Genomic DNA, 15,363 nt, shown 5'->3' with positions numbered 1-15,363 from the left:
ATACTACCTCATACTGACAAAAGAAATCTTTACCTACCGGCTTATCAAGACTCATCCAAACTGTAAATTGGGTTAATGGGGTTCAAGTGAGGAAGAGGAAGGAAGCTGAAGCTCTACATCAGATCTCGGCCATGCGTCCCCACAGGAGGAAGACGATTTGCAGGGTCACAGCTCGGGGTTGGAGTTGGAGAGGGACACAGTTGGACCTCTGCAGGATCAGATAAGAGGAGCAGGACGGCCCAGTGGAAACAGCACAGGCTCGGGAGGCGGGAGAAATGGGCTCTAATCCCACCTCTCCCGCAAGTCACAACTTCTCTGTGCTTCAGTTTCCTCATCTGTCAACTGGGGACTCCATACCTGTTTTCTCCCCTAATTAGAATGCGAGTCCCATGTGGGACAGGCTCTGTACCCAATCTGATTTAACTTCTATCTACTTTGGTGGTTAATATAGTGCTTGGCATACGGTAAACACAGAGAGAGAGAGAAAGCGCGCACCCCCTTCCTCCCGGCCGTAAATACTCACACCAACCTCACCAGTCCCCTTGCCCTAGGGCCTGTGGTTGGAAGATGCTGTAAATGCAAAGTACAACCATACTAGCACACACTTACAAAGATGAGCAGTACCCTAGTACTATTTCCAGCGGGATTACGTGCAGGATTATGTGCAGGGTCCAGGAGCCCCCCAAACTGCACACGTTTGGTAATGCAACTCTAACATGAGCTGACAGCCACTTCTGACCCCGCCCAGGACTTCTTTTTTTCACTCATTCTGTTTTAGAGGCACTGAGGTCTGGGGCTTCACTGAGTTGGGCGGGTCTCTGTTTAGGATTCTAATGGGGCTCCATTACAGCTGACTGTAGTAAATCCAATTTAGTTGGGTGGCTTCATAGACTCTTTCCACATTTCCTCTGTTTTCTCATTTCAGGGGCTGGAAGGCTTTAACTCAAATATAAGCCCGGGAGCAGTTTGGGGCTATAATTCTTGCCAGCCCCCTGGGGTGACTCTTTATAAGAATAATAATGATTATAATAATAATAATGCTGGTATTTGTTAAGCGCTTACAATTTGCAAAGCATTGTTCTAAGCGCTGGGGGATACAAGGTGATCAGGTTGCCCCAAGTGAGGCTCACAGTCTTCATCCCCATTTTACAGATGAGGGAACTGAGGCACAATGAAGTTAAGTGACTGGCCCAAAGTCACACAGCTGACAAGTGGCAGAGCTGGGAATCGAACCCATAACCTCTGACTCCCAAGCCCGGGCTCTTTCCACTGAGCCACGCTGCTTCTCTATAAATGCAAATAAAGCATCTGTTAAGAACTTAGTATGTGCAAAGCGCTGTTCTAAGCGCTGGGGAGGATACAAGGTGATCAGGTTGTCCCACATGGGGCTCACAGTCTTAATCCCCATTTTCCAGATGAGGGAATTGAGCTGCAGAGAAGTGACTTGCCCCAAGTCACATAGCTGACAAGCGGCAGAGCCGGGATTAGAACCCAAGACCTCTGACTCCCAAGCCCGATCTCTTTCCACTGAGCCACGCTGCTTCTCACCGGCAGAGCCTTGATAAGCAGGCCTCTGACTACTTCTGGTCTGGCGAGGCTCGCTTCAAGCCTGGTGTAGAAATGGGCACGGAATGTCTCTGTTTACTGTTTTATTGTACTCTCCCATGCGCTTAGTACAGTGAACTGCACACGGTAAGCACTTAATAAATAAATATGACGATGAATGAATGATTGAAGTGGACTAACTAGAATCTGGCATTCTGCTCATAGCGGGCCGGGGCCAGGCAAGTTGGGCTGAACCTAACGTTCGGCCCGCAGACGGCTGCTCTGAGACGGGGTGGTCGCCACGGAAGGGGGATTGGAAAGGGACTCCCACTCATTCACACTTGCTAGATTGTGGTTTTAGGCGTTAGTGGGGTTGGACTAGAAGACTGTAAGGAAGAGAGGTGGGGGTGGTATATAAACAAACAGAGAAGCAGCTTAGAGAAGCAGCGTGGCTCAGTGGAAAGAGCACGGACTTGGGAGTCAGAAGTCATGGGCTCAAATCCTGGCTCTGCCACTTGTCAGCTGTGGGACTGTGGGCAAGTCACTTCACTTCTCTGGGCCTCAGTTCCCTCATCTGAAAATGGGGATTAAGCCATATTATTATTATTATTATTACATTATTATTATTATTATGAAAGTGAGGGAGAGAAGCCAGAAAGGAAAGACACCGATACTTAGCTGTACTCATTCTGAAGCTTTGGGCACTCCCATGAAGTGGGCCAATCCTTTCCAACAAAAATAACCACTAGTCTTAAAACTGAATACATTTCACCAGAATAACTGCTAAAGAGACATTATTTCCTACAGAACTGATAAGACCTGGTGTGAGAAAGAGAGCATAAATGCTGAGACATCAGGGAAACCACAGATTGCTCTCCTTGCCTATAAGGAGGACTCTAAATATGTCCTGGAAATTAGACCAATGGGCATGCTACTATTTTTAGTAAATTGTTGGACTCAATAATACACTCTGGGATCAAAGAATTATTTGAAAAACGCAACCTGTTTGGGGAAGAAAAAACAACATTGTCTCCCTAAGAGGAAGTAAGGTTCATTAAAACTGTAGGAGTTTTTGGAAGGGGTCAACAGGCATGGAGATTAAAGAGGAATCAGTAAAAAGACCTGACAAGGACCCACACTGAAAGTTATTTTTAAAAAAATCACACTCACGTGCGCATGCGAATAAGCATGATATTAGACCAAGGAGTCTACCCCGGATAGTCATCTGGCTGGCTACAGGTGGGAAAATAATGGAAGAGATGAATGGCCACTTTTTGGATGGAAACATACGCAGAACATAATAATAGGTTAGGGCTGATCCTACTTAATTTAGTATTTTCAAAATGGATGATCTGACGCACCTAGTATAGAATCTGCACTCGGGGGGGTGTTCAATAAACGTTGAGGATGATGAGAAAGTGCCCAATGCAAAATTTCAAGCATCCAGAGGCCACTGTATTGATCAGGATAAACTCAGGAAAATATCAGAAAATTGAGCAAAAGGGCAAAAGAGAGACAGATAAATCTGCATGTCATCAACTGCAGAGTAATGCACCTAAGAAAAAATAATCCAAACTACATTTACATTATGATAGCTTCTGATCTACTAGTCAGTCGCAACTTGGAATAAAGATCTTGAGAGTCACTAGCGTGCACTCCCTCAAATCAATGGCCCCTGAAGGGTAGAGAAGGAAAAAAAAAATGAAAACCAAAAACATCAACGACAACAAAAAGGCAAAAAAGTCCAATACTGCCCGACTGCAATGTGCACTCCTGGTCACCACATCCGGAAGGGCAAAATAAAGCTGGCATACAGGAGGAAGCCAAGATGATTAAACCAGTGGAACAATTTCAAACTTAAAAAACTATGGCTGCGAGGGGTCAGGATTGTGAAGTTCACAAAATCTTACAAAGCTTGGGCCGAAGGCACACAGAATTGTGACTCGTCGAATCCCACCATGCCAGAATGAAGCCACCCATTGAAGATTAAAGGTGACAAGTTAAAAATGAAGAAAAAGAAAAACTCTGAAGTAGAAGCCCACAGAATTCATCATCAAAGAAAGTTAAGCAGATAAAAAAATATTAAGTTGAGAGAAACTGATGAATTCATAGCTTATTAGAAGACAACGGTAAGCGTGTATATCTCAAACCAAAGAACTGTGTGTCAGGGTGAGAAACTAAACCCCGTTCCCCCAACTTTCCTTTATTTTGTGTTCAACAATGGCGACAGCGGGTCTAACCCGGTATTGCTTCTGATCTTAGAATCAGACCTTTCTCTGCCTTAAAAGTTTAACCATGGAAAAACCGTGCATGCCCCTCGCAGCATTAAACAGTGACACAGTTTTGAGAGACACGGCAATAACAACTTAAAAGCGAAATGAGCTACTAAAAAACAAATATCAGGTGTTTGTATTTTACACTTAGAAAGTGAATATAAAACCCTACTTCAGATCTAAATTAAAGAAATACATCCCTAAAAGGTAATAGCAACTCCAGAAGCAAACCCCCCACCCTTATGAAATTTACCTGGCAATCAGTGAGCAGTTGTGAATCATGTTCTTTTCCACAAAAATGCCTTGGGCTTCATCAGTTTCGACTATTTTCCCATCCTGATACCACAGCACCTGCATGTCCTGATCAATGTAAGAAGCCATGCACTGGAAAGGAAGGCTGTCACCTTCAAATACGACCTGACGATGAGATGGAGTCATGTAGAAAGATGGTAATTCAAGGGGCGGATCTGGAGTCGAATGAATAAAAACAAATGCCGTGAGCTACTCGGGCCATAAGAGCCGTAATTACCACCCTAAGAATGCCAACCGATAAAATGTACAAATGTAGAAACCACAGACCACCAGCATACTCCGAAGACAATATGAACAGTGCTCTTTTGTTGACTAATCTGTACGCATCCCATATGGTACCGAGTGAAAACAGAGCCGAGGGAATTAAAGCGTAATAAGTACTCCACATCAAACTTACATCTCGGTCTGATTCTTTCTTAAAACTAGCGTGCATCCACTGGGCTTTAATGAATTACAGGAACAGTCTACCCACCAAATTCTAAATCAACATTTTGAAATGATGGAACAGTTGACTGGTGAAAGAGCAGCATGCTGGCTTTAGTACTAATTGGTTCCAGTATTACCAGCTGATTTAAAATCTTTTCCCCACCAAGGTAAAGCAAGATTGTATAAGTCCAGTTGTACTTAAAACCATTTTAAACAACTATGCTTAGGGTGCAATATAGGACAAAGAAGATGCTATTAGAATATATTTCCAGTCTAAGAGCTTCACTAATTGTCCTTGCAATTCATTTGGGAGCTGCTTTACGTGCCCAAGTGCACGTGGAAGACACACAAATGATCAAACGCTATACAAAGTCAGCACACAACTCTAAACTAGAAGGAAAGTGAGATCATGTACACCTAAATTCCACAACCTTCAACATTTTCTTTTGTAGCACGCTGCTGAAGGCGCTCACTAAATTCTGCACCCCTGCAAAATAAATCCAAGAGGCTTTTTCTTAAGAAAGTTGAACACTGGATCAAAAAATCAGGGATGCCCTTTGAGGGAGACAAGACAGCAAGCTCTAGACCTTACTGTACAGTGCAGGGTGGTATTACCGAACTATATGCTTGAGAGACTGGGTCCCATCATAGACTCTACACTTCACCATTTATTAACAACAACAATAATTAATAATTGCCACAATTATTATGATTGCACTTAAGTGCTTGCGAGATGTCATGCTGTTCTAAGCATTGGGGTGGGTACAGGTAGGACACAGTCCCTGTACCGCAAGAGGCTAACAGTCTAAGTAGGATGGAGAACAGGCATTCCCATTTTTACAGTAGAGGAAACTGAGGCACAGAGGTCATACAAAAGACATGTGGCAGAGCAAGGATTAGAACCTGGGTCCTCTGATTCCCAGGCTTGTGCTCTTTCCACTAGGCCACACTGTCAAAAACACCTGTGAATTACACTCAACATCAGATGGAAAGAGATTCAGAGAAGACGTCCTACAAAATGGCAAGGTAGTGAAATAAGATCTGTTGCAATATATCATCACTGGATGGGACATTATGGAAAATGGATGTCAGCAAGATGCCCATTAAGAAACTGTTAGGGAGACCGAAACGGACCAGCTACCAGAAAAACATGGAGAAGAAAAGGTAGGCAATACAATTAAAAATTCCTGCATCAAGGTTGTACAGATGGGGGATTGCAAGGTGGATAAACAGAACAGGTAAACCACAATCAGGAACAGGATGGGTCACACAAATAACGATTCCACGTGTGTGCACGTGTACATAAAACAGTGAAAATATATAGACAAAATCCATGTTATAACCAGGTCACATTCCCTGAAAACAGTTATATCGTGGGGTACATTTTCCTATATGCATACCAAATATCCACGAGGATCCCTTCCAGGGCTTCTGGAAAAGTAATATGAATTTCATATAATATGATTATGACACTAGCCGAGCATTCAATCTTTATTAAAGTCATTAAAAAATAACAACAAACGAAAGAGGACCTGAACTACAATGAGTACGTTTCAAAAGGCTGGTCCTGCTCAGTGGAAATACTGTTTCTGTGAAGTTTGTCCAATTTTGTTCAACAGCAGCCTGTTCACTCCTTAAAGCACCTTGCAGCAGGCTAACTTTTGAAGACCTCTCTGCACCTCCAAAGTGTTTCGAGGTCTTCTTCTTCACTGATACAAGTGCATCGCACCTGCTTCTTAAAAATTAATTTGGGCCTTTTTAAACCCAAGCACTTAGCTGGTGGTGGAAAAACCAGAACTTCTCCACCTGTTTTGGCATTTTAAAATGAGGGACTGGATTATCAAAGTTGGAAATAAAGTTTCAGTGGACAATCCCTCAATGAAATATCATAAACCTATCTGCATCATCCACTTGAAGGAGGCTTCCCCATTTAACAGCAACTTTATCATCTGCTCAGAGATTTCTCCTACATCTTGAAAACCTGCCAAAAACTGTGGGCAGAGCTTTTTCCAAGATCTTTCATTGCTGACTGCTTCATCTCAGCCCATCGGGGAGAGGCCTGGAACAGGATATGGGAACTGGCTAGGCACAATAATGGGGTAGGGCATCACCTACCTGTAACCTGGGAAAGACATGTTTCAAATAATACAGACTGTATCTCCAAAGTGGTTTCATCCCAGAGTGACTGTAGCCTGGAGCACGTGCGTGCGTGTGTTTGTAAGAGAAAGACCAAACACTTATCTACCTATGTGTATAATCTACATACACACCATGCAAAATAGTCCAAAAAAAAAAGAAAGAAAACTGATAATAATAATAATGTTGGCATTTGTTAAGCACTTACTATATGCAGAGCACTGTTCTAAGCGCTGGGGTACAGACAAGGTAATCAGGTCGTCCCACATGAGGCTCAGTTTTAATCTCCATTTTACAGATGAGGTAACTGAGGCTTTCATGAGCTTACAAGCCCAAGTGTACTAGGCATTACGTGACTGTCTACATTCTTCTCTTACCGCATGTCAGTAGCTCCTGTTTAACTCCTGTAACTGGTTGAGCTTGCAGTGACTTAGGATAGGCACACCTGGTTTCCCGTACAGTGATATTTCTCTCTTTTACCCAACGATGCATCCATAATATGTTGCAATCACAAAGAAGATACTCAGTTTGAAATTCCCTGTAATATGCAAGATCAGCGAGAATAAGAACCATTTTCATATCGTATTACATTAACATGACATTTTATTTTCCATCTTTTTCTTAGAGGCTCCTTTGTTTTAAGCAGTTCTTTTACCGGAATGAGTGTACACTGCTGCATCAAAGAGGACAACTAAAAAACATTCCACAAGCTTTCAAGATTCTTATATTGAAAATCAAAAATCAACAGGATTAGCTTGGCTACCGGACTGCTTGCTGAAAAGTAAGAGAATATAGGTAGGTGCGGAGAGCAAGCACTTGAAGTAACCCTGAGCATCTCTGCTTTTCTCTCAGCAGGACAGGTTTAAAGTACTATTGAAAGTGAGAGGATTAAGAGATGATTGGTTCACTTCGAGCTGCACTTCTACTAAACAACCTTAGTCTTCCACGATGGCCAAGCTCCAAAAGATGATTCAAAAGAGGTTTTGGCGGGCAACAGTTCTGTAGGTCTAGAATCCTCCCTAAATTGATCACTATCCCAACTAGCCCGGCTTCAGCACAATCAAGCCCAGCCGAGTCTTGAAGGTAATGTTTACTACTAGAATTGATAGAGAAGTCAAAAGCTACTCTCAGCTTAAAAATGGGTTGATAAACACCCAAGGAATCACCACGAGGCCTATCCCAGTGCACTCTCAAATTCCAAACTAAAACAAGGACCTATGACTTGAGCCAGGCCTGGCCCAGTTGTGGAGAAAGTTTCTGGCTACTGGCCCAGCTTGACCCTGCCCACTGCCCATTCCACTGGCACTGAGCCTGACCTGCTCCCATTCTGGGGTCAAAAACAGCTTGAGGGAAATCAAGGCCAAGCTCGGGGCTGCCAAGGTACTCCAAAATTTACCCCTCTGGGGATATGTACTTTTAACCATTTCAAGAGGTTATAATGTCATCAAAGGTCTGGGTCAATTTGGTGATAGGTCCAAATCGTAGATTCAACTGAAAGATTATGTTCTTCGTACATGAAAATCATTTGGAGCATTAATAAAAAACTGGTCCTCCCTCAGACTGTGAGCCCATTGTGGGAATATTTATATCATTCCAACTCCAGTGCTTGGCACAGAGTAAGGACCTCACACAAAATACCATTATTATTTTACACTATGCAAATTTATATTTAAAGCAATAAACTTTTTTTTTTTTTTTTTTTACTTACAGAGACCTTAACGAGCCAAGATAATCAAAAGTTCCTTGAGCCAGTGAAGAAAACAAATTCCCCGAAAGATTTCTGCAAAACATACAGTGAACAGTAGTTATTGCCTTTATTTTTATCAAATTAAATTCCATTTCATATTTTCAAAGCTTAGCCATTTGCAACCACTAACTTATATAACCTCAAAATATTTCCAGGCTATTTTTGAATGAGTACCCCCACTGTGCATCTAGAACTAAAACATTTCAGAATGTGAAACTGCAAAAGAAGGTTCCTTCTATCATTTATGAAAACACTTCTTACATTTTTCCTATCACTCTTTAAGTGACCTAGAGCTGGAAATAATTTTTAACTCCCTTAACATTTCAGAAACAAGACAATGACCATTTAGCCGATTCTTCTTCATAGCGAGAACGCTAAAAGGCAATCCAAAACGTTTATACAAGCAGCATATACTAAGCGCACTAAAGAGGAATTACAATTTACCCCCGTCTGGCTGAAGCGATGGAAGGGTAGACTGAAGTAATCCATCAATAATGCTGCATCTTCAGAGAACCGGCATTAGAGGTAAGTGAAAATCTCTCTGCCAAAGGTGGACTACATGATGGATTACCATTTACGTGAGACGAAGAAGCTCCGGGGGTGTCGTGTTATAAAAAGCTTATATGTACAGGCACTGGCAAGTTTTACAAAAAAGCAATCAGTTGTTTAGATCAAGAATAAGCTTTCTGGCAGGAGCCTAAGTAAAGATTCATTTCTTAAGAATCGAATTAGACAGCCCCTACCCCTCCACGTTTCCTAGGGATTAGAATGCAGTTTTCACAATCCCCCCCGCCAAAATCTCCTGCAGCCACTGCAATAAATGTGGTTCACTGAATAGATTTAGACCGAAACTCTAAAAACATGAAAAATGTGTACATTTATGTTGAATATTATGTAAAAGAGGACTACCTGCACAGAGTGCTTGAAAAAGAGCTTACAATTTAACCAGGGAGACAGATACAAAAATAAATTACAAGTGGGGGAAGCCACAGAGTGTAAAGATATGTGAAAAAGTGCTACTGAGGGGGAATGAGTGCTTAAGCGCTTAGGGAACAAGGGTTCTTGTGCACGGTTCACACGACAGGGGGTGAAATAGGATGGGGAAATGAAAAATTAGGCAGAGAAGACTTCCTAGAGGAAACGTGACTCTAGTCGGAGATGTGACTGACTGTCGTTATAAGGGACTGGTGATGCATGAACTGGTGATTACATCTGGATGCCAACTTTGGATAAGTGGCCAACCTTCCTAAAGATGGAGACCGTCAAGGCTGAGTCCAAGATCTGTACTTGAGCCCAAAGAATGAATCCAGAGGTAATGGCTCTGAATAGTTTCCCCTCTAAATTACACACCTTTCACCTTTCAAGATGTAGGTCGTGAGTCTGGAGGCCTGCCAGGACAAATGACTAAATACTGTTAGGTAGAGGATACTTTTCAACAAGACCTGTAATTATTCACCTTGAAAATGAGGTACTGCTGACAGCGGCAATAAGCTGTCTCCTAATGCTTTTTTCCAACTGAGTAACAGTGAAATGAAAACTGAAATGAAATACTAAAAAGCAGGAGCTTTTCTTTCTGAGGCAGAGGAGACTGGAAGAGGAAAGGGCACCGTCCACGACTGAAGAAGAAGGGATAGTTTTTGCTATATCCCTAAACCAACCATCCTTAAACTGAGCAGCTCCAGGTCACACTTCGGGTTAATAGAAACAACCTTAAAAGCAACAGAGCAACTCCCCCAAGCGCTTAGCACAGTGCTCTATAAATACTGAATGAATGAGGCATTGAGAAGTTGTTAATAATAATAATGTTGGTATTTGTTAAGCGCTTACTATATGCAGAGCACTGTTCTAAGCGCTGGGGTAGACACAGGGGAACCAGGTTGTCCCACGTGGGGCTCACGTCTTAATCCCCATGTTACAGATGAGGTAACTGAGGCACAGAGAAGTTAAGTGACTTGCCCACAGTCACACAGCTGCCAAGTGGCAGAGCCGGGATTCGAACCCATGACCTCTGACTCCAAAGCCCGTGCTCTTTCCACTGAGCCATGCTGCTTCTCAGACTTGCCCAAAGTCACATCCCAGCTCTGCCACTTGTCAGCTGTGTGACTGTGGGCAAGTCACTTAACTTCCCTGTGCCTCAGTTACCTCATCTGTAAAATGGGGATTAAGACTGAGCCTCACGTGGGACAACCTGATGACCTTGCATCTACTCCATTGCTTAAACAGTGCTCTGCACATAGTAAGCGCTTAACAAATACCAACATTATTATTATTATTATGACAGACATATGGCAGAGCAAGGAACAGAACCCGGGTCCTCTAACTCCCTAGCTCATGCTCTCTCCATCAGGCCCGTTTTCAGGGACGGAATTCTGCTGAAAAGGAGAAGTACAACAGAGGAATAATAAGCTGCTTAGGCCTTCACACATCCTACTTTTCCTTAGAAAACACGTACTGACCTAAGTGGTTAGAACTTAAAACTTTAATTTACAATCAAAGGAGCCAGAGCTGGGATTTTAAGATGTAAGGTTTCTGCTACAGTTCCTTGTGTCAGTCAGTTGGTCACATAAAGAGGCAAGAATACTAAGGCATCTCAGAGTTCCCTGAGTACTTTGGTCACGCCTGAGCTTCAAGGAAATCTTGGGTGATGAGAGTCTGCCGAGGCAGCAGGCATTCCCACGGGGAAGGTTTGGTGACGGGTTTATTCCTCTGCTGAGGATGCATGGAGGGGTTGGAGGATGGGTGAGACACTTTTGGGACAAGCCTCACTCCCTTTTGAACCCCTTGAAATGGCCTGCGTGAGATCTCCTTATCCCCAGGCAGAAACAGGGGATCTAAACTGTACACTGAGAGAGTAGACTCTACACCCTCCCAAACACACCCACTGCAGACATCTGGTCTCACTGAAGCTTAGATGAAAAGATAAATGAATGTTAAGAGGTCAGTTTTTAAAAAAAGAATCAGAGAAAAAAAGATAGTAGAATGAGTACAACGGTTCTCACAAATCCCAACATGGGCAACAGTGTATTTGAGTTTGCTTGTCTGAGAAACAAATTAGAATACAAGAGGCAACGTTTCTTCCTTACAGTGCAGTTGATACAGCTGAGATTTCCTTTAGGTCTTAAGTCATACTAGAATCAATCTCACACCTCCTCCAGGAGGCCTTCCCCGATTAAGCTCTCTTTTCCCCAGGCTCCCTCTCCCTTCTGCGTCATCTATGCGCTTGGATTTGTGACCTTTGGGCATGTGATATTTGCCCCACCCTCAACCCCACAGCACTTGAGAAAGTTAGCCTCAGTGGAGCAAAGCGTCTGGGCTGGGTTATAGTAGGAGAGTAACAAGTTGAGGTAGGAGTGGGCAAGGTGACTGAGTCCTTTAAAGCCAGTGACGAGGAGTTCGTTTGATGCGGAGGTGGATGGGCAAGCAACCAGTGAAGTTTCCTGAGGAGCCTAATTCTATTTCAAAACCTTACTGAAGGCACATCTCTTCCAAGCAGCCTTCCCTGACTAAGCCCTCCTCTCCTCTTCTCCCACTCCCTTCGTGCCGTTCTTACTGGCTCCTTCATTCATCCTCCCTCCCATTCCTACAGCACATACATATCTGTATATACCCGCAATTTATTTTTTTTTAAATTTACATTAATATCTGTCTTCCCCTCTAGCTGTGACCTTGTTGTGGGCAGGGAATGGGTCTGTTTGTTGGTACATGGTACTCTCCCAAGCCCTTGGAATGGTATTTTGCATACAGTAAGTGCTCAATAAATATAACAGACTGAATGAGTAGGGAACCATGGCCTGAACGCTTTCGTAGAAAAACGATCCAGGCAGCAGAGTGGAATAAGGATTGGAGTGGGGAGAGACAGGAGACAGGGAGGTCAGCAAGGAGGCTGAAATAGTAATCAAGAAGGGACAGGATAAGTGACTGGATTAACATGGTAGCACTGGAGACAAAAGGGCATATTTTAGCGATATTGTGAAGGTCGAACCCACAGGACTTAGATAATCTTTCGTACATTGCAATATTTTAGAGATAAACACAAGTACTTACAATCTGACAAGATTTGTGAGTCCTCTAAATATATCTGCATTCAGGCATCCTATTCTGTTGTTTGTCAGGTCTCTGAAAAAAAAAATATATCACATAAATCATTGAGTATTTGAGTTCCTACTCTATGCAAGAATTAATAATGGGAAACTGACAAAAACAGGGTCACTGATCTCAAAGAGCTTACTATCTAAATGATAACACAAGGGAAAACAGATATGAATTACAACACGGTACATAAAAAATGCACACATGCAGCTATGTACCCACAAGTGCTACGGGTGTCTGATGGGATAACCTGACAAGGGAGGTGAAATTTACTTGCAAAATACCTTTTGAAGGATTGGGCTTTGATGATGCATTTGAAGGGGGTTCGGGAAGGCCACGGAGAGGAACTCCACAACCAGGTAAAAACGAATCATATAAGGGTTAATGTTCGAAGGAGTAAAGCTTGAAAACTAGTGAGGATGGGAGAAAGAGGAATGAGGAGGAGGCAGTGGGTTGAGAGTCTTGAATCCAACTGGATCATCATTGGACATTTTTGAGGAACAGAGTGATGAATTCTTCTATCGTCCAGCTCTTGGTACAGGCATGAAGACCATGGGTCTGAGAATTTACGTCAAAGAACAGGTATGGGGGCTAGATGCTCATGCAACACCACTGACATTCCCTCGCTTCATGCCAGTCATGCTCCTGCTGGGTCAGGGGAGCCCCACGGCACACTACTCCCCTGCCCTACAACTTGCTCACCGCACTTCGGGCCTGAGAGGCGTGAACAACTCTACTACCACCAGCACGGTGTTCACACAAATCCTACATTTTAAAGCCTTCACGACTGCACTGAGGCATGTCAGAGTTCATGCTGGGGCACCCATCACCAAAACGGTTCTGCATGTGTTAGATGAACAACTTTCCTGCAACACTTTCACATAAACCTAACTCCCACTTTCCATGGCTTCAATTAACCATTGACACTGAGCAAAACGTTACTGAAGAACTTGTCTGTTATATTTATACAGCGCTTTTCTAGTACTGAAGTGCTCAAGGGGCAGTGCAGAGTTTAATCCTATAACTGCCAAAATATCAACAAGCACATAAACTATTACCAGGTGAAGGTTCGTCCTTAAACTACAATTACACCGACTCTTTACCAAGGGGCCCTGGTGCATGTTACGCACGTATATGACAGGGAGTGAAGAGACGGTGGCTTAACTGTAGGGAGCCAAAGGCTTATGACAGTAGTAAATTAGGAAAGAATATCCGAGCGTGTCTATCAAAGAGCTCACCACATGGCAACGCTTATTTTACTCTGGGAAATTGCTGCTCTTCTGGTGGGATGACACTGCTCAGAAACTGATGCCTTGATCCAGGAAAAGTCCTGCAGGAAAGCTGAGCTATGAGGGCAATGGGAAGGACAAGTGCCCATTACCTATTTATCACCTATCTAAAAACAGAACCATTTGTTCTTTTTTTCGTTTTTTTTTTTATGGTATCTATTATGTGCTTACTATGTGCAGGCGTCAACCCTTTCATCCACTAAAATATAACCTGGGAGTGGATTTCAAACACAAGTGTGTAATAGTTTCGAGTCTAGACTCCAGTGTTAATAGCCTCCTAAAGAGATTTTAGAAAGAGATTATAGGGAAGAGCCAGAGTGCACACGCACGAGTGCCAACGTTTAATCAGCCATTTGCTCTTCAATTTGTTTACTGAAACTTAAAATTTCATAATCGTCCATCGCTAAAAACAGAAACAAAGTTGACTAGGTGTAATGCATTGATGCCTCACATCAAATGTTGGAAACAAAATGGAGAAACACGATCAGGACCAGATGAAGATCTCCATGGCACACGAGGTTCAGTTTATGACGGAACAACTTGGAAGAAGAATATTGCCAAAGGTGCAGTAACGATTGAAAAAAGCCCTCAACCATGTCTGAAGTATTAATTACAACTGAAGGTAGAGTGAAATTCTGTACGTTTACAGAATATGATAGACTCTCTTCAGAACAAACTAGGATGAGCAAATATTTAAGCTGCAATTAACTTTCCTCAACACACAGCCAAACATGGGCTATTAACTTGAAGAAAGACACCTGAAAGGTCTTATATATATTTTGGTTGCTACTACAGTACAGCACAACTTTTGTAGCTTCAGTTAGGTAGCAGCTACATTATTAAAGGCCATAACATTTAAAAAGTTGGCCTCTCACAAGTGATATCCTTCCTGACTATTAAAATGCCACTATTAAAATGCCATACCCTTTAGGGCTAACATTAATATTTTAGTTCTGCATTTCTGAACTATTAACTTTCCATATGGCCCTTCTCTATTTCTCAACTGTTCCTTTTCAGAAGATAGAACAAAGGAGGCCCCTTAAGTTCAAAGCTCAAGATCAAAAAGATAGAAAACAGCTCAATTAAGAGGCCCAACTTTGCAGGGTCATGAGTATGATTGATTTTTTTAAACAAGTATTTTCAGGACCTAAGCCATTAAAGACTGACAACATCTTGGCTATTTCCTGACCCAGAACTAAAGATTCCCCATTTCTCAGTGAGGCAGAGCTCGAGAGGCGGGACTCAAAATTCACCAGTATCTTGAATTGGGGACTTCGGAAGGGTCGATGTTCTAAAAAAAGCTTTTGCAGAGCACACCCTCAGAGGCCATAGTGTAGAAAAGTAGAATTATAATCTGTGAAAAATATCTGAAGGAATTTGGAAAGACAATAGACTTCCCATAAAAAAAGTTTGAGGAAAACATTCTCCATATACAATGCCACCTTCCTCAACCTTTTTTAAGGAGCATTTGCAACTCTTAGCTAGATCTTATTGAATTCTCAGTGGAAAGAGCCCGGGCTTGGGAGTCAGAGGTCATGAGTTCGAA

General features: G+C 42.7%; 1 protein-coding gene across 1 annotated transcript in view; it reads right to left on the bottom strand.

Moving 5' to 3' along the window:
* ADGRA3 (adhesion G protein-coupled receptor A3) overlaps window positions 1–15,363 on the bottom strand; it is a gene marked incomplete at its 5' end in the record, with an annotated part of 77,755 nt that overhangs the window by 32,379 nt on the left and 30,013 nt on the right. The window contains 4 exons of the mRNA XM_029083349.1: window positions 4,072–4,285; window positions 7,070–7,230; window positions 8,401–8,472; window positions 12,484–12,555. Of these exons, the coding sequence (XP_028939182.1) occupies window positions 4,072–4,285; window positions 7,070–7,230; window positions 8,401–8,472; window positions 12,484–12,555 (519 nt within the window). The remainder of the gene's footprint in view (window positions 1–4,071; window positions 4,286–7,069; window positions 7,231–8,400; window positions 8,473–12,483; window positions 12,556–15,363) is intronic.

This window comes from Ornithorhynchus anatinus, chromosome 18 (genome assembly GCF_004115215.2).
Source record: "Ornithorhynchus anatinus isolate Pmale09 chromosome 18, mOrnAna1.pri.v4, whole genome shotgun sequence".
Classification (NCBI taxonomy): domain Eukaryota; kingdom Metazoa; phylum Chordata; class Mammalia; order Monotremata; family Ornithorhynchidae; genus Ornithorhynchus; species Ornithorhynchus anatinus.
This window is presented reverse-complemented; position numbering and strand designations above follow the sequence as displayed.